The sequence below is a fragment of the Mustela lutreola genome, chromosome 16 (genome assembly GCF_030435805.1).
Source record: "Mustela lutreola isolate mMusLut2 chromosome 16, mMusLut2.pri, whole genome shotgun sequence".
Classification (NCBI taxonomy): domain Eukaryota; kingdom Metazoa; phylum Chordata; class Mammalia; order Carnivora; family Mustelidae; genus Mustela; species Mustela lutreola.
Window position 1 is genome coordinate 17,501,528 of NC_081305.1, and position 25,687 is coordinate 17,527,214.

Below are 25,687 nucleotides of genomic sequence, written 5' to 3' on the forward strand. Positions count from 1 at the left end.
ACCCCTGTTTTTGCACTGTTCTTGGCGTAGGCCTCATGGTGGGAAGGGACAGAGTAGAACGATACCGAGTCAGGCGAAGCCCTTTGACGGAATGGGAGGCCGGCCCGTGAGCGCGTACCCAGGCCGGGCGTCTGAGCGCGCGCGCGCTGCGCTTGGTTCTAGCAGCCTTACCCCTCTGTTCCCCCGGCTGCCCTCGGTCACGTGGCCCGCGGGGCCTACAGGTAACTCGCCCGGAGAGGGCGGGGGCCAGTAGCCGCCCCGCCCCACGGGGCGCCGCGGGCGGGTCTCAGCAGCGCCCACTGCGCCAGCCAGGCCGCAGGTGCCGCCCCCGACACACGGTGTCCCGCCCAAGCTGATTCGTGTCTGCCGTCGGCCGGTGCGTGCGTGCGCCTCGTCGGTCCGCGTGTGTCTGGCCGAGCGCCCCCTTCCTCTGCGGCCATGACTCCGCCGCCTCCCCAGCCACCGCCCCCGGGCCCGAACCCCACCTCAGACTCTGCCGCCGACCCCCGCCCCGGGCCCGGACCCCTGGTCGTACTGTTCGGAGCCACGGCCGGTGCGCTGGGGCCGGACCTGGGTTCCGATGAGACCGACTTGATCCTCTTAGTCTGGCAAGTGGTGGAGCCGCGGAGCCGTCAGGTACGGTGAGAAGGGGTTGGTGGGGTCCCCAGGATCCGAGGGGAACAGTGGCTGATAGGTTTCCCCCGCCGCTCGTAGGTGGGGACGTTGCACAAGTCATTGGTTCGCGCCGAGGCGGCCGCACTGAGCCCGCAGTGCCGCGAGGCGAGCGGCCTGAGCGCCGACAGCTTGGCGCGGGCCGAGCCGCTGGACAAGGTGCTGCAGCAGGTGAGTGCTGGGGCCCGGGTGAGTGGAGGCATGGCGGGGCCGCGGGGACATTTCTCAGCGGGAGAGGCGGCAGGAGGCAAGGCCTGGTGTGCTGCGACCAACTGGCCTGGGCTGTAGGACGAGTTCCTGTTGTTTAAAAGTTTCAGAGATTCCCGCGTGTGCCGGCCGTTCCTGGGGGCACCTTCCTTTTCAGCCTTTCCAGGGATTCACTCCTACTGACGCGGTGGGCTGGAAACTGCGAGACCCCTCCCAGGGCCGCCAGGGCTGTGGGGTGAGACGCCTCTGGGAACCTGCTTGGCCAGGTCTCCGAGAGCGGCATTCGGAAGGCAAAAGGGCCCAGGGGCCTGGTGTCGGCCATAGGTCACGGTCCCCGCCGCCGGCGACGTCGGCCCACCCACCCGCCTAGGAGACGCTGGAGCGGGGGAGTAGGGCGGGGTCTGCCTCCAAGGCAGACGCCGCCAGGTGTAAGCTGCTGGTCTAGGCCTGTCCCGGCCGGCTGGCCGGGCGTGGGCGCTGTCCGGACCCCGCCTGAAGGCTACCTGTCTCCTGAGTGCAAAGGCCCAGGGTGCCTCCCAGTGCTGGCTGAAGTGGGAGGCGGCTCCCCTTGCTGTTTTCTTTTTCTTATCTCCTGTGTTGCACTCCTGAGTCTGATTCTTGAGTGTAATGAGTTTAAGTGCTTTACACGCACAAATTCTTTCATTTTCCAACAACGCCGGTGGTTCTTGATGAGGTACAAACATGTTGAACCTGATCCTGTTCCAGAAGGGCTCCCAGGTTAGACCCTACTTGGGGAGCGTGCTGAAGGAGAACTGGGTTGGCTCGCTCTGGGCCTGTGCCTAGTACTTCTACTGTTCTCGAGCAAGGAGGAAGGCTGGGAGGCCGGAGGTGGGGGGGTGCTGGGCAGCTTGAGAAGTGCCACCCCCTCTGTGAGCAAACAACTCCGTGCCAGCTGGTCGATAGTGTGGGTCAAAGCTCATGCTGCCCAGGGCGTCCAGGTGTGGAGCTCTGTCCTTGGATTTTCTCTGGCCCTCGGTTGGTCAGACCTAGAGGCGGGGCTGCCATTGACCCAGAGCCAGCTAGGCCTCAGGCAGGAGGATTGGGCCTCCCCCACCAGTCTGAGGGTGGTGCCTGGTCAGGGACAGGTTTAACCTGCTTTGCCCCGCCCCTTCCCACCTGCTTGTCCCACTTCACCAGGTGTTTGCTCTGGCCCTACTCCAGACTCTCGGAGTGTGTTTGATGGGGGCTTTGGGTGATACGTGTCTGCCCCCATTTGGCCTGGAGAAGGTGACAGTGTTCTGGGGGAGAAGAGGGACACACAGAACCAGGCCTCACACCTGTGGCCAACTTCTCCCCAGGCAGGGTAGGGCTGAACATCTAGCTGAACCTGCTTTGCAGCCTGTGCCCTCCCTCCTGGCCGCCTAGCTATGAGCATGTGTCTGTCTCTCTCCCCACTCCCTCTCCCCAGTTCTCACAGCTGGTGAGCGGGGATGTGGCTCTGCTAGGTGGGGGCCCCTACATGCTATGCACTGATGGGCAGCAGCTGCTGAGACAGGTCCTGCATCCCGAGGCCTCCAGGAAGGTATGCCACTGAGGGCACACAGGGGGTAGGGTTCCCAGGACCCTTGTCATGGGGTTGGGCAGGGCCACTCAGTTCCCCCCACTCATGCCCCCTCCCATGTGCCTCCAGAACCTGGTGCTCCCCGACACCTTCTTCTCCTTCTACGACCTCCGCAGAGAGTTCCATGTGCAGCACCCAAGCACCTGTCCTGCCAGGGAGCTCACCGTGGCCACCATGGCACAGGGTACCTGCGACCCGGAAGGGTTAGGTCGGGGGGAAGCTGTGTTGAGTATGTGCATCCTGAAGGGTTACACACACGAGTTTACATTATCTGTAAAGTCCTTGATGAGACATGCCTTCTTGTGGGTGCTGGGGTACGTCTGAAATAGGGACATATGTCTGCATGTGTCTGGGATGGGGACTTGTAAAGGCATATATGAGCCGGATCAGAACAAATGTTTGCCTCTCTGTTGGGATTTCCTTATTGTTATTTTTCTGCTCATAGACTTGGGGCTGGAGACAGATGCCACAGAGGATGACTTTGGGGTCTGGGAAGTGAAGACAATGGTAGCTGTCATCCTCCACCTGCTCGAAGAGCCCAGTGGTAAGGTTTCCCTCACCACCTGTCACCTGCTCTCAGGACTAGGTGGTTGTCTGCGTCTTACTTCCTCAAAGTCCCCTTCCCCACTTGTTACCTTCTTTGAGAGACCATAGGTGGAAGCTCCTTTGTCACCTTCTTATCCCCCTCAACTGTCCTCTCTTTGCAGAGCTTGGTGGGGAGACCCCCCTCCACCAGACCCTGCTGACCCCCATGCCATCTCCTCTCAGGTCAATTGTTTTCGAAGGCCGAGGTGGTAAAGCAGAAATATGAGACAGGCCCTTGGTGAGTGTGAGGGTGGGGCTGAGGTCCGGGGGCCAAGAGCTGCGGGGCTCTGACTCTGGCCTGCCCCTGCAGCAGCAAGGCCGATGTGGTGGACAGTGAGACCGTGGTTCGGGCCCGTGGGTTGCCCTGGCAGTCGTCAGACCAGGATGTGGCTCGGTTCTTCAAAGGACTCAACATTGCCAGGTGGGTCTGGCAGGGCGATGGGCCCTGGAGGGCGGGCCTGCCCTTGAGGCACTAACAAAGCACTGCACTGGTTCTGCAGGGGTGGTGTCGCACTCTGCCTCAATGCCCAGGGCCGCAGAAATGGCGAGGCCCTCATCCGCTTTGTGGACAGCGAGCAGCGGGACCTAGCGCTGCAGAGACACAAGCACCACATGGGCGTCCGCTATATCGAGGTGGGGCTTTGGGCTGGGAGTAAAGCAGGGCGGAGCTGAGGCCCACCAGGCTGCAGACCCATGGGCTGCCCCCACTGTCCCCACAGGTATACAAAGCAACAGGAGAGGAGTTTGTGAAGATCGCGGGGGGTGAGTATGCTCCCGGCAGCACCTCACTCTGCTGGTTCTCCGTCCGTGTCCTACTTGCCCACCACCGCCCCCCTCCCCACCTTCCTGTCCCCTTCCCAGCATGCCACGTGAAGGCGGCTATCTGGGAGGGCACAGATGAAGTCAGTGGGTGACTCCCCTGCCTCTCACCAAGGCACATCACTAGAGGTGGCTCGTTTCCTGTCGCGGGAAGACCAGGTGATACTGCGGCTGCGGGGACTGCCCTTCTCGGCTGGGCCGGAGGACGTGCTGGGCTTTCTGGGGCCCGAGTGCCCGGTGACTGGGGGTGCTGACGGGCTGCTGTTTGTGCGCCACCCTGACGGCCGGCCCACCGGTGATGCCTTTGCCCTCTTCGCCTGTGAGGAGCTGGCGCAGGCTGCGTTGCGCAGGCACAAGGGCATACTGGGTAAGCGATACATCGAACTCTTCCGGAGCACGGCGGCTGAGGTGCAACAGGTGAGCGCCCAGGGCTCCCCCTCCTCCCGTGTGCGTCTCCTCCAGGGTCCCCCGTCCCACCTGGCTTGACGGGCCCATGGCTGCCTTCCTTGCCAGGTCCTGAACCGCTATGCATCCAGCCCACTCCTTCCCACACTCACCGCTCCCCTGCTCCCCATCCCCTTCCCACTGGCAGCGGGGACTGGGAGAGATTGTGTACGCCTTCGAGGCCTGCCCTATACAGCCACCATTGAAGACATCCTGAGCTTTCTGGGGGAGGCAGCTGCTGACATCCGGCCCCACGGGGTGCACATGGTGCTCAACCAGCAGGTGAGGCTTTTGCCAGCAGGGCGACCGACACGGTCAGAGAGGGCTGTGTGGTTGGGAGCAAGGCATTCTTGCCAGGACAGGTTGTTTATGAGACGACCCTGTGCACAGGGTCGGCCCTCAGGCGACGCTTTCATCCAGATGACATCAGCAGAGCGGGCCCTAGCTGCTGCACAGCGTTGCCATAAGAAAGTGATGAAGGAACGCTATGTGGAAGTGGTCCCCTGCTCCACGGAGGAGATGAGCCGTGTGCTAATGGGGGGCACCTTGAGCCGCAGTGGCATGTCCCCTCCACCCTGCAAGCTGCCCTGTGAGTGTTACAGGGGCTGGGGAAGGAGGCATGTGGGGGCCAAGCTGTTGTAAGCCTCTCTTTCTGCAGTGGGGACTCTCTTCTGGCTGCCTCACCCAGGGCAGTGCTGGGCTCCCTGCAGATGCACTCTCTGCTTCTGCCTCCAGGCCTCTCACCACCTACCTACGCCACCTTCCAGGCCACCCCAACACTCATCCCGGCTGAGACGGCAGCCTTGTATCCCTCTTCAGCACTGCTCCCGGCTGCCAGGGTGCCTGCTGCCCCTACCCCTGTTGCCTACTACCCAGGGCCAGCCACTCAACTCTACATGAACTACACAGCTTACTACCCCAGGTACCGGCTGCTGAGAAAATTCCACAGTCTTGCTCCCATTCTGGTGTGCGGGAGGGTCATGATCCCCTTCCTGGGCCACGTAATCCAAGGTCTGTCAGAGCTGGGACTTAATCAAAGATGGACAAGGAAGTGACAGGTACGGTCTGGAGAATACCGTCTACAAATGAGAATGGAAGACTCTGGAGACAGAAGTTTTAGGGAGGAGGAACTGAACTAAACACAGGCAGAGAGGGAAGAGGGAGGGAGGCAGGTCTAGGCCACAGACGGGACTACACTCTTAAATTCTGCCTCTTCCATTCTAGCCCCCCAGTGTCCCCGACCACTGTGGGCTACCTCGCCACACCCCCCACTGCCCTGGCCTCTGCTTCCACCTCAGTGTTGTCCCAGCCAGGAGCCCTGGTCCGTATGCAGGGTGTCCCATATACAGCTGGTATGAAGGATCTACTCAGCGTTTTCCAGGCCTATCAGGTGAGGTGTGGCTGGAGGGCTTGGGAACTGGCTGAACCTACAGCTCCCTCTCCTAAATCTCTTTCTCTTCCGCAGTTAGCCCCTGATGACTACACCAGTTTGATGCCTGTTGGTGACCCGCCCCGAACTGTGCTACAGGCCCCCAAAGAGTGGGTGTGTTTGTAGGTGAGGGAGCCAGGAGGTAAGAGCTGGCTAACATCTGTCATGTCTCTCTTGGCATCGAGAGAACCAGTACCCTCACCCAGGTGGCTCCTTCCTGGGCTTGTCAAAGCTCTCAGCACCTAGAATGAGCTCAAGCCCCAGCTCCATCTCCCACTTGTTGCTCTGCCTGTTCACCCTAAAGATGACGGCTGGACCCTATACGCAGGGCTGGGGGTGGAATGGTGTTACCCTGCTCCCAGTGGCCTGATCTGGGCCTCCTGAATAGCACCATGAGATCCTTCGGTCTGTTTGGCCGTGGTCCGTACCCAGATTCTGTGGGGCTGATGTCCACAGCAGGCATGCTTGCTTTTTAAAAATGTAAGCCCTGGTGCCTTCAATGTATGACTCCTGGGAGCTTCTGAGTAAAGATCCCAATATTGTGCTTTCCCTTTCCCTTCTGGTAGGGGTCAGGGAGGCAGAAAATGCTGCCCCAGCCCCTGGAATACTTGACCCTTAGTGGCCACATTGTGCCATGGGTCCAAGGACGCTAGCTCTCCTCCAACTTGGCATAAGGACTATGAGTGGCAAAATCACAGACTGTTTTGACCGACTGTACTGCAGTATCCCCAGAGGACACTAGGGGGCAGGAGGCCTTCACACAAAATCTCAGGCCTGACTTAAAGGGGACTTACTGCCTACTTTTCATGCACACCTTGGGCAGGCCAGTTGTCCTGAACTCATTAGACATCGTGGAATGTCCTTTGCACCCATTAGAGGGTACAGAACTGAAGCTTCGGAAGAAATTTGGAACTCTACTCACTCCTCCGTAAAATAAACAAAGGTTCCTAACCAAGTGGACTTTTAAAAACCAAAGTGCCTTTAGCTGCTTTGGACTCCCGAGTGTGGGGCTCCACACCTGCCCCAGGGAGAGGAAAACTCAGGCAGATTTCAAGGACAGTGTTAACCTGTCACCGCTTGTTATTTCAGCCCTGTAAGTGAGGAACCTGAATTGCTGGCTCTTCCCTTTGTTACTTGTGTAAGGAGCACTGTACTCCTATAAAAGGTTTTAAAGTACAAAATGTGTAAGAAAACACAATCCCAAGTGCTGTAAACATAACAGAGAACCAATTCCTTAACTGTACGTCGCCCATTTTATAAAATACAAGGTTTCAACAGGGCTTCAAGGCCAGGGGCGCTGGGGTGGCACAAAACTCGGTTTTGGCTCAGGTTGTGATCTCGGGGGTCTCCCTCTCCTGCCAAAATAAATAAATCTTTAGGAAAACAATCCCGCCATTCAAGGGCTTCATGGCCAGATCCTAGCAGAGCTCCAGTGGTGGTAGTTCGCCCTGGGCAGCAACACCACACGGGAAACCGAAGACAGGACATCTGGTCCCTTTCGAGGTGTCTTCAGCCATGTCCCTTACTATCTAGCAAGTAGAAGGCTGCTTATGCCCTTCCTCAACCCAAGAGGTAGCACAGGTTGGAAGGGGCAGGGGTAGATGCTGAGACATGCCCAGTTGCTCAGTGTTGCTACTAGAAGTCAGTTTGCACAGCCCAACTGTGTACAGAAGTTTAGTCTTTACCTGTAAAGCCAGAAAATACTGATTCTTAAGCCAAAGACTTAACAAAATGATACAAGACTGCTTATATAGTATACAAAGCTCTTTTAAAATTCAACTTTTATTTTAAATAGGAAAGCATTTCTAGTGCTACAGGCATCAAGGTATTTAAAAGGCATCAGAATTTGGTGCATAGCAACTCTGGATCATAGAGGCTTTTATTCATGAGGGCAGCAGAGCAACCCCCAGAGGGTCCTGCAAGGGAAACTCTTGCAGTAACCCCATGTGAGACAGCTACCCCAGGGGCAAGAGGGTGGAGGCAAGTCCGGCCAGCTGTCTGGAACTTCTTTTCAGGGGCTGCCTCTTAAAACCCCTCCAAAGGAAGCTGTGGGCTGCCAACTACAGGCCCTGAAGCAAATCGCACTGTCCACATTCTGACATAAAACTTTTAAAGAAAAATGTGAAAACACCCAGCTCCAGGAGGGACCAGAGTGATTTGCTGAAGGACAGACATTTTTCTCTAACTAGGTTTAGGGGAAAACTAAATCATGGTTTGAAGGGGGGGGGGGAACATACTTCTTTATCCTGCAGGAGGCCAACGGCTCCTACCTGGCTGACTAGAGGAGGTGGGCAATGAGCCGGCTCCCCCTGCGGAGGCCTTACTTGGCCTCAATGGAGAGTCCTGGCATCTAGGACTCCTAATTCCCTGGATTAAAAAGCCCTTGACCAGCTCAGCACACTGTCACACATACAGGCACTCAAAAAAAAAAAAAAATTTTTTTTTTCCTTCCTGAATAAATGAAATTACATGATTTTGTTGGAAAACATACTGCAAACTTCAGGTGCTTTGAAATGGGCCCAGCCTTGGAATAGGTACTAATCCCATTAAAGGGAGAAGGGCAGGGTTTGGAAAAAGCACCCAACTTGGGCACCTCCTTTGGTAGACAGCAAGCTGGAGGTTTTTGCTGGCCCCTGCCCTGGGCACCAGCCTCACCAGCAGCAGCACCGGGGCATCTTTGGTGTGGAGGGTCAGGTCTATGATGCTACCTCATGTCTGGGTTTGCGTCGAAGCCTTTTGGGGAAAAGGCTGTGTTTTTGAGGCCGTGTAGATGGGAGGAGGGTAGGCCAGAATCATTTTCGGCTGTAAACAGAACGAGGGATAAGCATTCCATTCCACTGCGAATCGTAGAAGCTTCCCTTCTGGAGTCCTGCATTTTCTCTGCTCCTCTTCTGACGCATAGTTCATTTGTGCTTAGCTTATGACACAGCCTGGCCTCTGGAGAGGAGTTAGAACCGGCAAATTTGCCTAAACCATCATGAGGCTGTGGCTTCAAAGGTTATAGAGCAGCCAAATGCAGATATTCCCAGTTAGAAAAGGTCTGGGACAGAGGACACACAAGGGAAAAGCACTCCACAGCCTACTTGTTTGCAGGATGGCAGGATATTAAAGCTAGGAAGCTAAAAAGCCCACCTTTCAAAGTCACCTTACATGGAGCTATCTTATCCAAGGCCCTGAGGGAAAAAAAGCAATTTCAACATGGCGTCAGTATGGAGAGAGTGCAGGAAGATTACCTAGAACGTTACAAAAAGGCTATGCTCTGGAATGTTGTTTTATATTCCAACACGTCAATGATTGGAATGGTCTCTTCTCTAACAGTTTACTTTTATAAAGAAGTATGAGCTACATTTGGCTTTATTTCCTATAAATCTATGAAAGGCTTTAGGACATGCTGAGTTTTTGAGGCATAGGTGTGGGCTTAGGAGAATTTTTGTTTGCCTCTGGAAGGTTTTATCAAAAGTTCCTACTTTAAAAATATCATCAAGGCTAAAGAGTCCTTCAAATGACCATAAAGGAGTAAAATCACCAATCATAGCTAAGCAACCAGGTCACTTGCAAAAGCAGCATCTCTGAAATGGAGAGCCTGCTGCATTCACACTCAAAGCACCCATCATATAAAAGTATCCTATTTAAATATAAAAAGCAAAGCTTATTTCCCCAAAGCTCAGTCTATGCTGCTCCTGTTCTTTTACAAAATCTACCCAAGGCCTGAGGTGGAGGAATGCTGCTTTCCCCACATACGGTGACCCCAACTCCCGGTGCCAGTCCTGATGGCCACAGAGTTGGAAACCCAAGGTCCAAGGAGAGAAACATGCTGAGAAGTACATGGTGGTGGACACAAGGCTGCAGTGAACTCTTGTCAGAGGCCTTCGGATCTTCCTATATCCAGGGAATCAGGGCCTGGAAGGGGAGCCTGCCTGCTCACCCCTGTTCCTTGGGAAACAGAAATCTGAGACATGTCTCTCCCAATTATCTCGTTCACTGAAAAACAAGAAAAAGAATGATTAGTGACCTTTGTGTGACTGACCATATGATGCTGAATGGCGAGTTCCATTTCAAAGATTTTTTTTTTTTCCTTTCCAGTGTTCTGTAAAGGTAAATGCAGTGCTTAAAGCCTGGTCCTAAACTGAATGGAGACCTTATTGCAGACCTCTATTTTCCCTTTCAGTTCAGTTTGGGATGGGAAGGGAGATGGTTCAGAGAACAGGAAACATTCCTACCCTTGTATAAGCTTCTGCTCTAGAGCAGAAGACAGGATACATCTGACATGAGTTCATATTAATCTCACTTTTCCTGAATTTGCATGCCTTTACAGGGGGTTTCCCCCTTCTGATACCTGTGGTGTACTTTGTATGTAAAGTGAATGCAAATAAATGTTTTGGTGAGAATAAAGGAAGATTTACTAAATAAAGCAGTTACTTTGTTACCTTATGCTAATACAAAGTATTCATTATGTTGGGGGCAAACTTTTGGAAAAGACTCTTTTTTTTATGGTTTCTATGATGTCAAGCACTTCAAGGAACATAGTGCTCTGTGAAGCACAATACAAAAAACTTCAATCTTAAGGAGCCAGTATAGAAAATAATATACCGGGGGCACCTGGGTGGCTCAGTTGGTTAAGTGTCTGACTTCAGCTCAGGTGATGATCTCAGGGGTCAGGGAGGAGCCTGCTTCTCCCTCTCCTCCATGCTTGTGCTCTCGGTCTCTATCTTTGTCTCTCTCTCAAGTAAGTACAAAAAATCTTAAAAAAAACAACAAAAAAAAAAAAAAACTCCAAATTCCCCCAATAAGAACCCTTAGTTCTCTGTCATGAGAATTCTTTGCTTTGAAATGAAAATTCCTTGCTTTATCAACCAAAGATTAAACTCCTGGGTGTATGCTTAAAAGAACGGAAAACATATATCCATATAAAAACTTATACTCAAATACAAGTTCACAGAAGTATTTTTCATAATAGCCCCAAAGTGGAAACAATCCAGATGTCTACCAAGTGATGAATGGATAAACAAAATGTGGGCTACCCATACCATGGAACATTATTCAGCCACAAGAAGCAATGAAGTTCTAATACATGCTACAACATGGATGAACCCTGAAAACATGCTAAGTGAGAGAAATCAGACACAAAAGATCATACATTGTTTGATTCCATTTGTATAAAATGGCCAGAACAGACAGAAAATAGGAGGTTACCAGGAGTCATGGTGAGAGAGGAATAGGGAGTGACTACTAACGGGTATGGGAATATTTTTTGTTTTTCTTTTTGGAGTAAAGAAGGTTTTCTAAAATTAGATAGTTGTGATAGCTGCACAATTCTGTGAATATACTAAAACCACTGAATGGTGTATTTTTGAGGGTGAATTTCATAGTAATGAATTATATCTCACTACAACTGCTATAAGTGAAAATAGGCCAACACCAAAAAAATTTTATACTTAGAATGTGATGTGATCATAGCAAAGGAGACACAATCACTTAAAAAAATCTTCAAGTATTAACATCTACTCTTTTTAAAGTTTAGGTAATTTTAAAAATTCTTCAAATTCATACACTGATGGCTATAAGAAGGGAACTAACATGCACTTCATAAATACTTACTGAGCATCTCTGACAGTTTACAAATGAAATTTTGTATCTTATTTCAATCTTCACAACATTTGAAGGTAACTACGAACCCACTATTTTATAAATCAGTTAACTGAGGCTTTGGCAGTTCACTCATTTGCTTAGTAAACGGTGGAGTGAGTTTCCAAACCCATGTCAGTTCTTGGAGGCCAAGAGTAGAGAAACAGGGAAATCATTTAGACGAAGTGCAAAAACCTGGACAAATGTGATGCTTGGGGAGGGAGAGGGAGTAAGTTAAGAGAGGGGAGAGAGACAGGAAAGAGAGAATCTAAAAGGGACAAAAATAGAAAAGGCAGCCGTTGGCACCTGTTATTTCAAGCCACATTAACAAGCAAGGAACAGTGTTTTCAGTGTGGACTCCACGTGTAAGTCTATGGCCTAGTCTCATGCTAAGACGGAGCACAGGGATGGCCCATGATCTCCGCATGTGGCCTCTCACATAACTCACCACACCGAATTACTGGTAGGGCGTCATCATTCTCTGTCTCTCAATAGCTTGTGATTTTCTTAAGGGCAAGGACCTTACTAATAAAGAAACAGCAATTTCTGGTGACAACAAATGGATCCTAATTCAATACAATTACTTGAAAACTACTGGGAAATAATATGTTAAAGTTCACTAGGTGATGGGGTAGGAAAGGGACCAGACAATATTATTAAGACTAATGAAGGACCATCTGATTTTTATTTTGACAGCGTCTATTTTAGACAGGTCTCCCAGCAGTGGCAAAAGCCAAATACAGAAGCGAGTACCAGCTGACAATCATCTTTTCCCAACACTTATCCCTTCCAGGGATGGTAACTTCAGAGATGTTCCAAGCTGCCATGCAACACACCTTCTTAAATTATCTCACTGTCCAAGTTTTAAATCTATAAGGTGATTAAAATGGTGTTTTGTCATTATAAAAAAAACCCCACACATGACGTATTGTTTTCCTGTATCTATGAGAAAGTCAATGCTTACATTTTCTTGAGTATGAGGGTATATAATATATTCAGTTCTATCCACCCACTTACCAAGTACACTTTTTTTTTTTTTTTTTTTTAAGATTTTACTTATTTGAGAGAGAGAGAGGAGAGTAAGCGAGCACAAGCAGTGGGAGTGGCGGGCAGAGGGAGAAGCAGGCTCCCCAGTGAGCAGGGAGCCTGATGTGGAACTCGATCCCAGGACCCTGAATCATGACCTGAGTGGAAGCCAGACACTTAACTAACTGAACCACCCAGGCGTCCCCACAAAGTACTTTGATAAGAATAAATACATCATTTTCTGAGGTAATCAGGTGATGCTGTATATAGCAAAAGCCTGATTAAAGCTGTTTTCTTTCTGCTCCCTCTTATCAAAGTTCTGTTGTTCTTTTGCTTGTGATCCCTAACCTCACTTAGCTGAAGCAACCTGGTAGATTCTTGACTGTTTGGGATTTTAAGACTGATAAAGCCAAGATGATTTTCCACAAAGAAGCACTCAAGCTGACAGTACTCAAATATACTTTAATACAGAATATTAATACATAATAATTAGCAGATTTAAGTTCCAGTAGGGCAGGGACCTTATCCATCTTGTTCTCCACTGAACCCTTAGTGCTCGGTACATACTATGTGCTGAATACAATCACTGAGCAAGTGAGTATTTTAATATAATTTGGGGACTTGGAAAAACAAAAATTATGCTCAAATAATTGCCACAGGTGAATACGGAGTATGAGTTTTAGGACAAGGAGTCAGAACTACAACAAAGTGGTCCTTTTGCTGCCCTTTAGCAGTGACTTGAGCACAGTATGGCAGAGTCTGCAGCTCTTCTCTGCCTCTCATTTCTCCCTGAGGCTGGGAGCTTTGGGCTCAGGATCCTACCTCTGGATTCCTGAAATAGCTTTCTGCTGCAACCAGCGAAAATTTGAGTGTCAACTTAAGCAAGTCAAAATTATTACTGGTAAACAAATCTATAATGTAAATTATTAGCAATTATTGATAGACACAATATTTAAGTTACTTCTTTTTTTTTTGGATTTTATTTATTTGACAGAAACAGAGAGCGCACAAGCAGAGGGAGCAGCAGTAAGAGGGAGAAGCAGGCTCCCTGCTGAGCAGAGACCCTGATGCAGGACTTGATCCCAGGATCCTGGGATCATGACCTGAGCCAAAGGCAGATGCTTAACCGACAGCCACCAGGTGCCCCAGGTTTTTTGTTTGTGTGTGTGTGTGTATGGTTTTTTTTTTAGTATAGTTGACACATATTTACATTAGTTTCAAATGTACAACTTAGTGATGAAAAAAACTGAATGATTTGACATTAGGTTATTTCTTAAAAATACTGCTTGCAATTTCATTTTCTCCTTTCTTTTGAATATATATGCATGAATTTATTCATTCATTTAAACCCCAGTCCAGAAGGTTGTGAGGTGGGTTTTTTTATTTCATCAATTTAAGTGCAGGAGTTTATAACCCTATGTAATTCCTTTAAAGAATAAAGTGAACCAAAAACCTAGAACAAGAATCAACAGCCCTCAACACCCATACTAACAGGTTATATAGGTCATGGAATTTGGCCCACTTGTGACAGCTGCTATCAACTCCCCCTACCCCAACACCTGGATCACCTGTGCCACCACAACAGTAGTCAGAGCTGTCAGCAGTATTTGTGGAAGAACAAGGTTTTTGTTTTTTTGTTTTTTTTTTTAATCTAAAAATTGCTATCCGGGGTGCCTGGGTGGCTTGGTTAAGTGGCTGCCTTCAGCTCAGGTCATGATCCCAGAATCCTGGGATCGAGCCTCTTGTCGGGCTCCCTGCTTGGGGGGGGGGGGGGGAGTCTGCTTCCTCTCCCTCTGCCTCTCCCCCTTCTCATGCTTTCTCTCAAATAAATAAATAAAATAAATACTAAGTATTTAAATAAAATAAATAAATAAAATATTAAAAAATAAATACAAAAAAAATTGCTATCCAAATTAAGAGTCCACAGGAATGCTTTCTATACAAAAGAGGCGTTTGCATAACAACAGGTCTCCTATGTAGAGCTATTTCCAATGCTTAAGGTTTCAGAGCTAGAGCTGACAAGCATGGTATAGTATGAAATCTCACCACCAGGTGGACAGGGGAGGAGCAACCCAGGACACTGCCCCTGGAGTAGACAGATATATCGTTATATACACAAAAATCCAAAGGGCCTTTCTAACTAGCACCTGAGCATCTTGAGCATTTTGTAAAGCATTTCCTGGTATAATTAGACTTTATTTATATATGTTATTTCATTTTGAAGCTGCAATGAACCTTCACCCAGGTTTGGAAAATTCACCTTTTCTTCCCTTCCCTGTACCCCAAGTTTAAAGGTATATAATCCATTTTCTGGTAAAAATTTTATGGAGATGTTATTTTTTATAAAATGAAGGCTGCAATTATTTTCTGAATTACACCTGAAATGAAAAAAACACAAACAAACAAGAGAAATTCGGAAGTAATGGAATGAGTTTAAATGGATGAAAAATCTAGTATTTATGGTTTATTATTCTCTCACAGTTTTGCTAAGATATACTTGGGGTTTTTGGTAAGTTGGAAGACACCATCTAAACTACATATATTAAATAACTGAATTCACCTATTTGTGGCACGAGATGAAGAATTAAATTGCATTTACCAAAATTCTCAAACTAAAGACAAAAAAAAAGTTCCTGAAAACTTACAAAGCATTTATGGTAGATTGCTAACTGTCCTAATTCATTCTTTTTTCTTTTTTTAAAGATTTTATTTATTTATTTGACAGAGAGAGAGAGAGACAGCGAGAAAAGTAACACAAGCAGGGGGAGAGGGAGAAGCAGGCCTCCCGCCAAGCAGGGAGCCAGATGCGGGAAGGGCTCGATCCCAGGACCCCAGGATCATGACCTGAGCCGAAGGCAGATGCCCAAGGACTGAGCCACCCAGGCACCCTAATTCATTCTTAAGTAATTGAATTTAACTACTCACACAGCCACTTAGCTGTAAACTACATTTCCCAACTTCCCCTTTGTACATAGGTACGGTCATATAATTTGCTTTCTTCCAATGAAATGTGAACAGAAGTGATGTGTGCATCTTCCTCATCCCAGGATCAGTAACTTCTTCCCTTCCTTCCCCCATACCTCTTGCTTTGGGCTAAGACTCAAGTCAAAGTGGTAACTCTGCTTTGATCATACCTAAGGAAACAGAGGAACAATTAAATAAAAGGCATCCTGATCTCTGAATTAGCATGAAGTGTGGGAGAACTTCCAATGTGGTTAAGCCATTGCATTTTGGAATCTCCATTAGAGAGACTACTATTTATTAACAAAAATAAAACTCATCACCATAAAGGTAACAGAAAGAATATTTAATTATTTTAAGCAAGAACCAAGATAACCAGCTTAAGCTCTATCATGCCAAGTTTTTAACTAAGTCATTTTAAACTTCGACCTAACGTTAGACAGCTTTCAACCACAGGATAAAATGAAAATATATGTACAAAGATTAAAAGGTATCTTTCACTTTTTTTTAAGATTTTATTTATTTATTTGACAGAGAGAGATCACAAGTAGGCAGAGAGGCAGGCAGAGAGAGAGAGGAAGGGAAGCAGGCTCCCCGCTGAGCAGAGAGCCCGATGCGGGACTTGATCCCAGGACCCTGAGATCATGACCTGAGCCAAAGGCAGCAGCTTAACCCACTGAGCCACCCAGGCGTCCTATCTTTCACTTTTTAACAGTAGCTTTACTACTAGTAAAGGGAAATTATGACACCTTTTTTTGTTTGTTTGTTTGTTTAAAACCACACCTGACAGGGCAATCAGTCCCCTTATTCCCAGACAGGAGAATAAGTCTTTCTTTTTAAGAAATCTCTTATGTGTGTGATACTATACTCAGTATCATACAGATCTTTCCTCTAGAAAAGGCTGTAAGTCAAAACATTCTTCAAAGACAAACATTAAATCTCCAGCTGAGTAAACAGTACACAGGTACCTAAAAGTGTATTCAAGTATCAGCATGTATCCTTTTATATCAGCAAAACTGAAATGTGAAAAAATAAAAACCAAAACCCACTTGTTTTTACTTTGTGTGAAGATGTTGGATTCAGAAGAATTTTAAGATTGTAAGATTCCTTCCCTCTCGCTATTTTTTTTTTTTTTTTTGCATATTGTACATTTTCTCTGGATAATCTTGTCCATTTCTATATACCGTTGACTCCCAAATCTATAGCCTCCAGGGACCCAACATGAGCTCCAGAACCATAAATCCACATGACTCATTCCAGCACTTGTGCTATAGATCCTATGTATTTGCCTCTTCAAAACTTACTCCAGGGACGCCTGGGTGGCTCAGTTGGTTGGACGACTGCCTTCGGCTCAGGTCATGATCCTGGATTCCTGGGATCGAGTCCCGCATCGGGCTCCCAGCTCCATGGGGAGTCTGCTTCTCTCTCTGACCTTCTCCTCGCTCATGCTCTCTCTCACTGTCTCTCTCTCAAATAAATAAATAAAATATTTAAAAAAAAAAAAAAAAAAACTTACTCCAAAAATTTTCTTCACACTTCCAGCTCTTCAGTCAATCTACCCACCTTCTCTCCTGGATCTTTCTCATTGTTACTAAGTATGGTAAGGCTCTCCACCTTAAACAAGCAAGTAAACAAAAATCCTAGAACCCACATAGTCCTCTATATCTAATTTTTTTCTTTCACTGTTTAACATCTTTTTTTTTTTTTTTTTTTTAGATTTTTTTAAAAATTTATTCATTTGACAGAGATCACAAGTAGGCAGAGAGGCAGGCAGAGAGGTGGGGGGGAGGCTTCCCGCCAAGCAGAGAGCCCAATGCGGGGCTCGATCACAGGACCCTGAGACCATGACCTGAACCGAAGGCAGAGACTTTAACACAGGCGCCCCTCATTGTTTAATATCTTAAAGGAGTTACATACACTGCCTGCTATTTCATGTTTCTGTTCTTACCTCCCGTTCACTCCTTAGTCATACACTGATCCCTTCATTGCAAAGAAACACTTCTTACCAAGATCACTAGTGACCAACTTACTTGTTGCTTCACACACAGGAAGAGCAATGGGGTAAACTCTAGAAGAGATAAAACTTTAATTTTGGTTCAGTTGTGATATAACTAGAGTGATTTACTTAATCTTTCTTCAACTGATCTTCTCAACCATTATATGAGGAAATTCATTTAAATCTTTCTGGTTATAGGAAGGAAGGTGGGGAGGGTGGTCAAAATAGCTGAAGGGAATTAAGAGATAAAAACTTCCAGCTATAAAAATAGTTAAGTCATGGAGTTGTATTGTAAGCAGAGGAAATAAAGTCAGTGATACTGTAATAACTTTATATGGTGCTATTTGGGACAAGTCTTAACCTGGGGAATCACTTTAAATGTATAAAAATATCAAATTACTGTGATGTACATCTGAAACTTAATAGGATATGTATGTCAATTACACTTCAATTAAACAAAAAACCCTTAAGGCTATAACTCTCCTTAAAGAAATACAAGAATTTAGTTGCCATTTTTATTCCTCTCATGGCTAGAGACAAGGATGATATGAGACCAGGGTAGGCTCAGCTTCTGGGAGAAGCCAGTGTTTGGGTGCCTTATCTGATGAGGCTTTAGCATCCTAAATATAAGGATTTGGGTAGTCCCCTTCCAAACCTAAATTCATTAAAATTAAATTCAAACGGCATTTTGAGAATTAAAATTTGCATATTTATAATTTACACATATATAATATACAATATAACTTGTATATTTACAATATATGATTTGTGTATTTATAATCACGTATGTTCTCGAGTGGCTTTCAGAGTCTTTGAAGAAAGGGGCTGTGTGACAGCAGGGAGAGCTATGTTCCTGGTGAGTTGCTGAGGAAGAGAGGCCTGAGGTCCAGCCCTTCCCTCACACAGACTTCATTTCTATGGATTCTTTCCAAATGGAATCCCAGAAGCACTATCAGGAGTGTAAACACAGGCCCACAAGTCAGGCTCAGGGTAAATGATTCAAGTTGCCTGTGGCAGGCAGATAAAATTTCCTGCTTTATTTCTGTTTCATATTGCCTCACAACAAAACATGACCAGAAATCAGTAGGCTTATACACCTGATTTGGTAACCAGGTTTACTCAGCACCCAACCCACAGAATCCTTTTTATCGCTGCCCCCCCCCCCCGCAAGCCATAGAATTCTTATAGATGGGCTTCTCTGCTTTGATTTAATAAATTTAAATACTTGCTTTCTATTCAAACTCAGATTAAATTTCTAAACACTAATGTAAGAACCTTAGTGTGGTTAGATTTAAAAAGTAGAGTCTTGTAGTCAAAGTGTAGCTCCAAAGATAATGAGTGAACCTATCAAGAAGACTGCCCGTGTATACCCCATCCTCTGTAGCACATGCAAATCCAGCCACTGCATGCAAATACCAGATTTGGGTATAAAAACAATGACACATTTCAATCAACACTCACCCTCTAGATTCTCCAGAAAGGAGCTGGACATGAGAGCTCACTGTGGTTAGGCCATTTCTCTGCTGAACCTGATGGCTGGTGTTCCAAGTCAGACATAAACTGGTCTGTGTCAAAGAAGACAACATCACTACTGAATGGAACAAACCAGAGAATAACTTAATCTACTACATGCCCAGCCTGTTTTTTCTATAATCAAGAGGAATTTAACCATCCTTTATCTGTCAATCACTATATAAAATGGCTCCCCACCTTTTATTAAATAATATGAATACTGGAGTCCAGAGAGTTTAGATAATGGCTAACTTACTTCCTAAAATTAAAAGGGCAAAAAACTTCAAAAGTGACAATGATGGTTTCAGCAATTTTATTTTTATTTACTTATCTTTTTAAAGTAAACTCTACCCCCAACATGGGTCTTGAACTCATGACCCCAAGATCCAGAGTCACATGCTCTACCAACTGAGCCAGCCAGGCACCCTGATGTCCGCAATTTTATATGACAGATTTAGTTTTAAGCAAAAGAGTTTTTAGGTTGGGTCTATTAGTAGTTCCCAAATATTTATCTATGGCGATATCAGAATTATTTGGGCACTTGATAAAAATAGAAACTCCTAGGTTCTACTTCAAACCACAGAATCAAAATGCCAAAGGGCAAAAGCTCAGAAAACTATATGCAGAGGTAAATTTGAGGGTTATGGAGGAGTATTTTTTAAATTAAGGGCCACATTTATTAGCAGGTTATAAAGTCAATTCAGCAAATTGAAAAGAGCATGTTTTCAAAAATAAATAGAACAAGATAGAAGATAGGCTGCATTTTCTTTTAAAAAAAAGTTAAGAATTGGCTTCTGAGACTTTCATGTTAGTTGTATATGTATTTTTGTTAGGTACTAGGTCATGCTATAAAACTTACTTCTTATTGTATGAAGCTATCGAAAATGTTTGAAAGTCACTGTATTCAAGAGTTACTACTGGTCAGTTTTGTGATAATGGCTGACATGTTCAGAGTTCTAGTTAGAGAGCCCAAACACAACCATGCAAAGCCTCCTCCTTTCGCCTATAAGGAATTACTTTTAGCCATTGCTTATTCAACCTCAAACAAAAGGATCTAACCTTTAGATTCCAGAAAAATGCTTATTTTTATCTTAGCACAGAAGAATCTGTATATAGTCTCTGTGAACAATAATTAATGCCCTTGTCTTAGGCTGATAAAGGAGGTAAAACAAAGGAGGAGCCAATCTGTGCAAAATGCAGCCTCAATTAAGGGGTCAAAACAAAACAAAACACTACAGCCAGAAATCCTTTGTGCTTACAGGCAAAAATTTTCTTAAGCTTCTTTATTACTAAATTGAGATCACTCACCAAGTTCTCAAAGAGGATTTAAGGACTACAGTGTATGAAGTATTTTAGAGACTGAATATACATAGTCAAAAGTCTCCTTTCTGAGGATGCCCAATCTGCCTAACAGAATCTTCTAAAACAATGAGGGTATAGACCTATGTGATTCCAGATACATCAGCAAATAAATAAGAAGAAGCAAAGGAACAAAGCTAAGAGGCCAGCAGACCCTAGTGACTTTTTTTTTTTAAGATTTATTTATTTATTTGACAGGCAGAAATTACAAGTAGGCAGACAGGCAGGTGCAGAGAGAGAGGAGGAAGCAGGCTCCCTGCTAAGCAGAGAGCCCGCTGCGATGCGAGGGCTCTATCCTGGGACCCTGAGACCATGACTGGAGCTGAAGGCAGAGGCATTAACCCACTGAGCCACCCAGGTGCCCCAACCCTAGTGATTTAATGAGTTGATTTATGCAATGATAATTTCATATTGTGCTTATGAAAATGTGCAGTCCTCAAGACATCTTTCTAGTTCCTTGAAACACTGTTGACAGCTTCACAAAATACCTGATTCATTTCTTCCTATCAAAAACACTGTGACAAAACACTTGAAGAAGAATTAACACCAATCCTTTCTTTCTTCAAGATTTATTTGAGAGAGAGAAAGCATATACATGTGGGGTTGGAGAGGGGCAGAGGGAGAGAGAGAATTTGAAGCTGATTCCCATCGCAGCCCCATACAGGGCCTATCACAACCCTGAGATCAAGATCAAGAGGTGAGATTAAGAGTCAGAAACTTAACTGACTGAGCTACCTTAGCACCCCAATACCAGTCCTTTTTTTTTTTTTAAGACTTTATTTATTTATTTTACAGACAGAGATCACAAGTAGGCAGAGAGGCAGGCAGAGAGAGGGAGCTGGGGAAGCAGGCTCCCCGCCGAGCAGAGAGCCAGATGGAGGGCCTAATCCCAAGACCCTGAGATCATGACCTGAGCTGAAGGCAGAGCCTTAACCCACTGAGCCACCCATGTGCCCCATTCCTTTCTTAAACTCTTCCAAAATATTAAAGAGGGAATATTTCTTAACTCATTCTAAGGCCAGCATTATTGATACCAAAGCCAGACAAAGACACTACAAGAAAACTATACAATATCCCCTGTGAATACAGGTCCAAACATCTTTAACAAACACTAGCAAACTGAATTCTGCAGTATACTAAAAGTATATATCATGGCCAAGTAAGCTTTATTGAAAAGCATTGAATGTAATTTACTACACATTATTAGGATGAAGGATAAAACACTACACAGTCATCTTAATTGATGCAGAAGAAGCATGTGACAAAATTCAATTCACTTTCATAAACACCCAATAAACTACGAATAGAAGGAAATTTCCTTAACATGATGAAGACCATATATGAAAAACCCACATCATACTCAATGGTGAAAGACTGAAAGCTTTCCCTCAGGAACTTGACAATGATGTCCACTCTTGCCACTTTAATTCAACATGGTCCTAGAATTATTTTTTGTTAAGATTTTATTTCTTTATTTAATAGAGAGATACACAGCAAGAGAAGGAACAAGCAGGGGGAGTAGAAGAGGGAGAAGCAGGCTTCCTGCCGAGCAGGGAGCCGGATGCAGGCTCGATCCCAGGACCGTGGGATCACGACCTGAGCCGAAGGCAGACGGCTAACGACTGAGCCACCCAGGTGCCCCTGGTCCTGGAATTCTCAGCCAGAGCAATTAGGCTAAAGAGATAAAAGCCATCCAAATTGTAATGGAAGAGGTAAAATTATCTCTTTTCATAAATAATCTTATACATAAAAAGCTTGAAAGAACTGATATACAAAAAATATTAGCACTAATAAATTAAGTTATAGTTATAAGATATCAACACACAGGGATGCCTAGGTGGCTGGGTCGGTTAAGGGTCTGACTCCTGGTTACTGGTCGTGTTGTGATCTCAGGGTCGTTGGATCAAGCCTGGCATCAAGTTCTGTGCTCAGTGTGGAGTGTGTTTCTCCCTCTCTCTGCTCCTCCCTGGCTCATGTTCCCTCTCTCTCCAATAAATAAAATCTTAAAAAAAAAAAAATCAACACCCAGAATTAGTTGTACTCTTTTTTTAAAAAGGATTTATATATTTGAGCGAGTGAGAGAATAAGGGGGAGGGGCAAAGGGAGAGGGAGAGACAATCCCACACAGACTCTGTGATAAGCACAGAACAGATGCAGGGCTAGATCCCATGACCATGAGATAACCATCTGAGCTGAAACAAAGAGTCCCATGCCTAATTATGCACTATCAAGGTGCCCCCAGTTGTATTTTATATACTTTCAATGAACAACCCAAGAAGGAAATTTAAAAATCAACACCATTTACAATAATATCAAAAAGAATAAGATATTTAGGAAAGAGCCAAGGAAGCATAAGATCTGTACGCTGAAAACTAAACATTGTTTAAAGAAATTAAGGTTTCTAAATAAATGGAAAACATCCCATGTTCATGGATTGGAAGACAATATTGTTAAGATAATAACACTATCCAAAGCAACATAGAGATTCTATGCAATTCCTAACAAAATACCAACGGCATTTTATTTTTTTAAGATTTTATTTATTTATTAATTTGAATGACAGAGATCACAAGTAGGCAGAGAAGCAGGCAGAGAGAGAGGGAGAAGCAGAGAGCCCGATGCGGAGCCGAAGGCAGAGGCTTAACCCACTGAGCCACCTAGGAGCACCACCCTTATAATTCTAAGAAGAAGAAAACACAGGGCAAATCTTCATGACCTTGGATTAGGCAATGATTTAAATATAACACTAAAAGCACAGGCAATAAAAGAAAACACAGATAAATAAGACCTTATCAAAATATCAAAGGACACTATCAAGAGCGTAAAGAGAGAACACAAAGAATGGGAGAAAATATTTATAAATAATATATCTGATAAGAGCTTAATATCCAAAATATATAAAGAATTCCTATAACAACAAAAACAATGAAAAAGATGGCTAAAGACTTGACTAGACATTTTTCTTTTTCTTTTTTTTTTTAAGATTTTTTTCAAAAGAAGAAACAGAAATGACCAATAAGGGAGGGAGAAGCAGGCCCAGGGGCCTGATGCAGGGCTTGATCCCATGACCCCAGGATCACGACCCGAGCTGAAGGCAGACGCTTAACAACTGAGCCACCCAGGCGTCCCTATTTATTATTTTTTAAAGATTTTATTTATTTATTTAAGAGACAGTGACAGAGCACAAGATGGGAGGAGAGGGAGAAGCCGTCAGGCTCCCTGCTCAGGGAGCCTGACGTGGGTCTCCATCCCAGGACCCCGGGATCATGACCTGATGACCTCATGACATGAGCCAACAGCAGATGCTTCACCAACTGAGCCACCCAGGTGCCTGTGTCACAGCTTTAAATAGCATATGCACACTAACAACTCTCAAATTTTTATCATCAGTGTATAACTCACTTCCAAACTCTAGACTCGTTGACCCACATGACTACTTCATACCTCTACATGAACATTCAACAAATTTCTTAAATGCAACACATTTAAAACCAAACACCTATCTTTCCCCAAAACCTCCTCCAACTATAGCCCTCCCCATCTTAGCTGATGGCAACTCCACCTTTCTAGTTTCTCAGGAAAAAAAGAAACAAACAAATAAAAACATTGGTGATGATTTTAACTTCCTTCTCTCACACCCTGTATAGAAATCTGTCAGGAAATGCTATTGGCTTTACCTTTAAAATATATTCAAAATCACACCATTTCAAAGCTCGTATACTGCTACCACCTAGTCTAAATCATTTCTGGCCTGGACTACTACAATAGCATCTTATCTGGTCTCCCTGTTTCTGCCCTCGCTTCCCTGCAGTCCTTTTTCTAACCAGGAGCCAGAGCAGCCCAGCTAAAACCTAAATCAGATCACAACTCATCTGATCAAAACCTTACAAGGGCTCTAAGACTCTCCACAGCAGTTCTTTTTTTCTGGAGAACTTTTAAGGGTGTATGCAATTGTCAAAACAACAATAATCCTAAAATGTTTCTTGCCTTTATCACTGTCACTCTCTCATGACTCTATAGTGGAGACTTCCAGTGGAGCTACACAGTCTTTGACAGCTTCACAGCTGGAATGGAATGTGCGCCTGTTTTTAAAAGCTCTCAGATTTAGCTTCTAATACAATAAATACTGAAAGATATAAGCCACATAAATAAAAGTTCTTGTTAATCCTCAGTAGCTCATCAGATTATAAAGGAGTCTTGAAACCGAAAAGATTGAGCCCTACATGCTATGGTTCCCGGTTACTTCCTTGAGGCCATATCCCACTCCTTTCCCCCAGATCCCTCTTGTTCCAGCCTCTCTGGCCTCACTGCTACTCTTCTTTACTAAAACCAGGCATGCTTCCACCTCAGGGTCTTTCCTCTGGCTGTCACTTTTGCCTGGAATACTCTTCCTACAGGTATTCGCATGGCTTATTTCCTCATCTTCAAGTGTTTGATCAAATGTCTCCTCATCAATAAGAAGTACTTTCAGATTGCTCTACTCAAAACTGCAATGTGCTCTCCACTTTACCCTTCCCAACACCCCAAACATCCTTTACCTTGCTTGCTCTTTTTCTGTTTTCACAGCACTCCCAACACATTTTATAACTTACTTAATTATTGTGTCTATTGTTTATTGTCTGGCTCCTCCCACTAGAATGCAAGCTCTGTGAGGGTAAGATCTGTTTTATCCACCAAGGGCCTCTAACAGTAGTATTTAGCATATAATAGGCACTTGATAAATGCTGTTTGAATAAACAAATGAATACAATTTAATGCATAAGTAGGCAAGCAATAGTTAAATTAATGTAATCAGCTTACAAACTTTACGTATGCAACAATTCATATGACATGAATTGGTGTGACACTGTAAAAATCACTGGTCAGATCACATTATAAAGAAATTGCCAACAAGATTATGTGTTCTTTCATTCACACTACTGAATTTCTTTTTTTTTTTTTAATATTTTATTTATTTATTTGACAGAGAGAAATTACAAGTACACTGAGAGGCAGGCAGAGAGAGAGAGAGAAGGAAGCAGGCTCCCTGCTGAGCAGAGAGCCCGATGCGGGACTCGATCCCAGGACCCTGAGATCATGACCTGAGCCGAAGGCAGCGGCTTAACCCACTGAGCCACCCAGGCGCCCCCTGAATTTCTTTTATTTATTTATTTGACAGAGACAGACAGCGAGAGAAGGGATACAAGTAGGGAGGTGGGAGAGGGAGAAGCAGGCTTCCCGCTGAGCAGCGAGCCTGATGTGGGGCTTGATCCCAGAACCCTGGGATCATGACCTGAGCGGAAGGCAGATGTTTAACAGCTGAGCCACCCAAGCGCCCTAATACACTACTGAATTTCTAATGCAAGGTTGAAGATTTAAAATTTAAAATTTTCTATTGTGAAAAAGTTCAGAGAGAGATACAAATATACAGGGAAGTTAAGTATTAGATAAAGTTGGCAGTTTAAATCAAATGGAGGGGTGCCTGGGTGGC

At 45.4% G+C, this 25,687-nt stretch overlaps 2 protein-coding genes across 13 annotated transcripts in view; one reads left to right on the forward strand and one right to left on the reverse strand.

Annotated features, from left to right (window-relative positions):
* The first annotated feature begins 250 nt into the window (after positions 1–250).
* On the forward strand, positions 251–16,398 carry ESRP2 (epithelial splicing regulatory protein 2). 10 transcript variants are annotated; one of them, XR_009348856.1, is made up of 18 exons: positions 255–636; positions 715–843; positions 2,309–2,422; positions 2,531–2,645; positions 2,907–3,005; positions 3,230–3,284; positions 3,357–3,467; positions 3,547–3,679; positions 3,766–3,808; positions 3,981–4,282; positions 4,379–4,591; positions 4,700–4,898; positions 5,045–5,231; positions 5,534–5,699; positions 5,775–5,880; positions 12,060–12,240; positions 13,384–13,529; positions 13,884–16,398. XR_009348856.1 is itself a non-coding variant. In XM_059153045.1 (16 exons), the coding sequence occupies exons 1-15, from the start codon at positions 439–441 to the stop codon at positions 5,862–5,864; spliced, it is 2,154 nt and encodes a 717-aa protein (XP_059009028.1). In that variant the 5' UTR covers positions 255–438; the 3' UTR covers positions 5,865–5,880; positions 13,384–16,398. The 10 variants fall into 10 exon arrangements, 5 of the variants coding, with proteins under 5 accessions (XP_059009030.1, XP_059009029.1, XP_059009028.1 ...); XR_009348857.1 differs by having other exon boundaries at positions 254–636; positions 5,779–5,880; positions 13,384–16,398; XR_009348855.1 differs by having other exon boundaries at positions 13,384–16,398.
* Positions 7,503–25,687, reverse strand: part of NFATC3 (nuclear factor of activated T cells 3) — a 135,044-nt gene continuing 116,859 nt past the window's right edge. Inside the window, exons 10-11 of one of the 3 annotated variants that reach the window (XM_059153035.1) lie at positions 18,808–18,937; positions 7,503–9,719 (exon numbers count right to left, since the gene is read on the reverse strand). In XM_059153035.1, the coding sequence (XP_059009018.1) occupies positions 9,632–9,719; positions 18,808–18,937 (218 nt within the window). In that variant the 3' untranslated portion in view covers positions 7,503–9,631. The remainder of the gene's footprint in view (positions 9,720–18,807; positions 18,938–25,687) is intronic. The other 2 variants (XM_059153037.1, XM_059153036.1) reach the window with 2 other exon arrangements.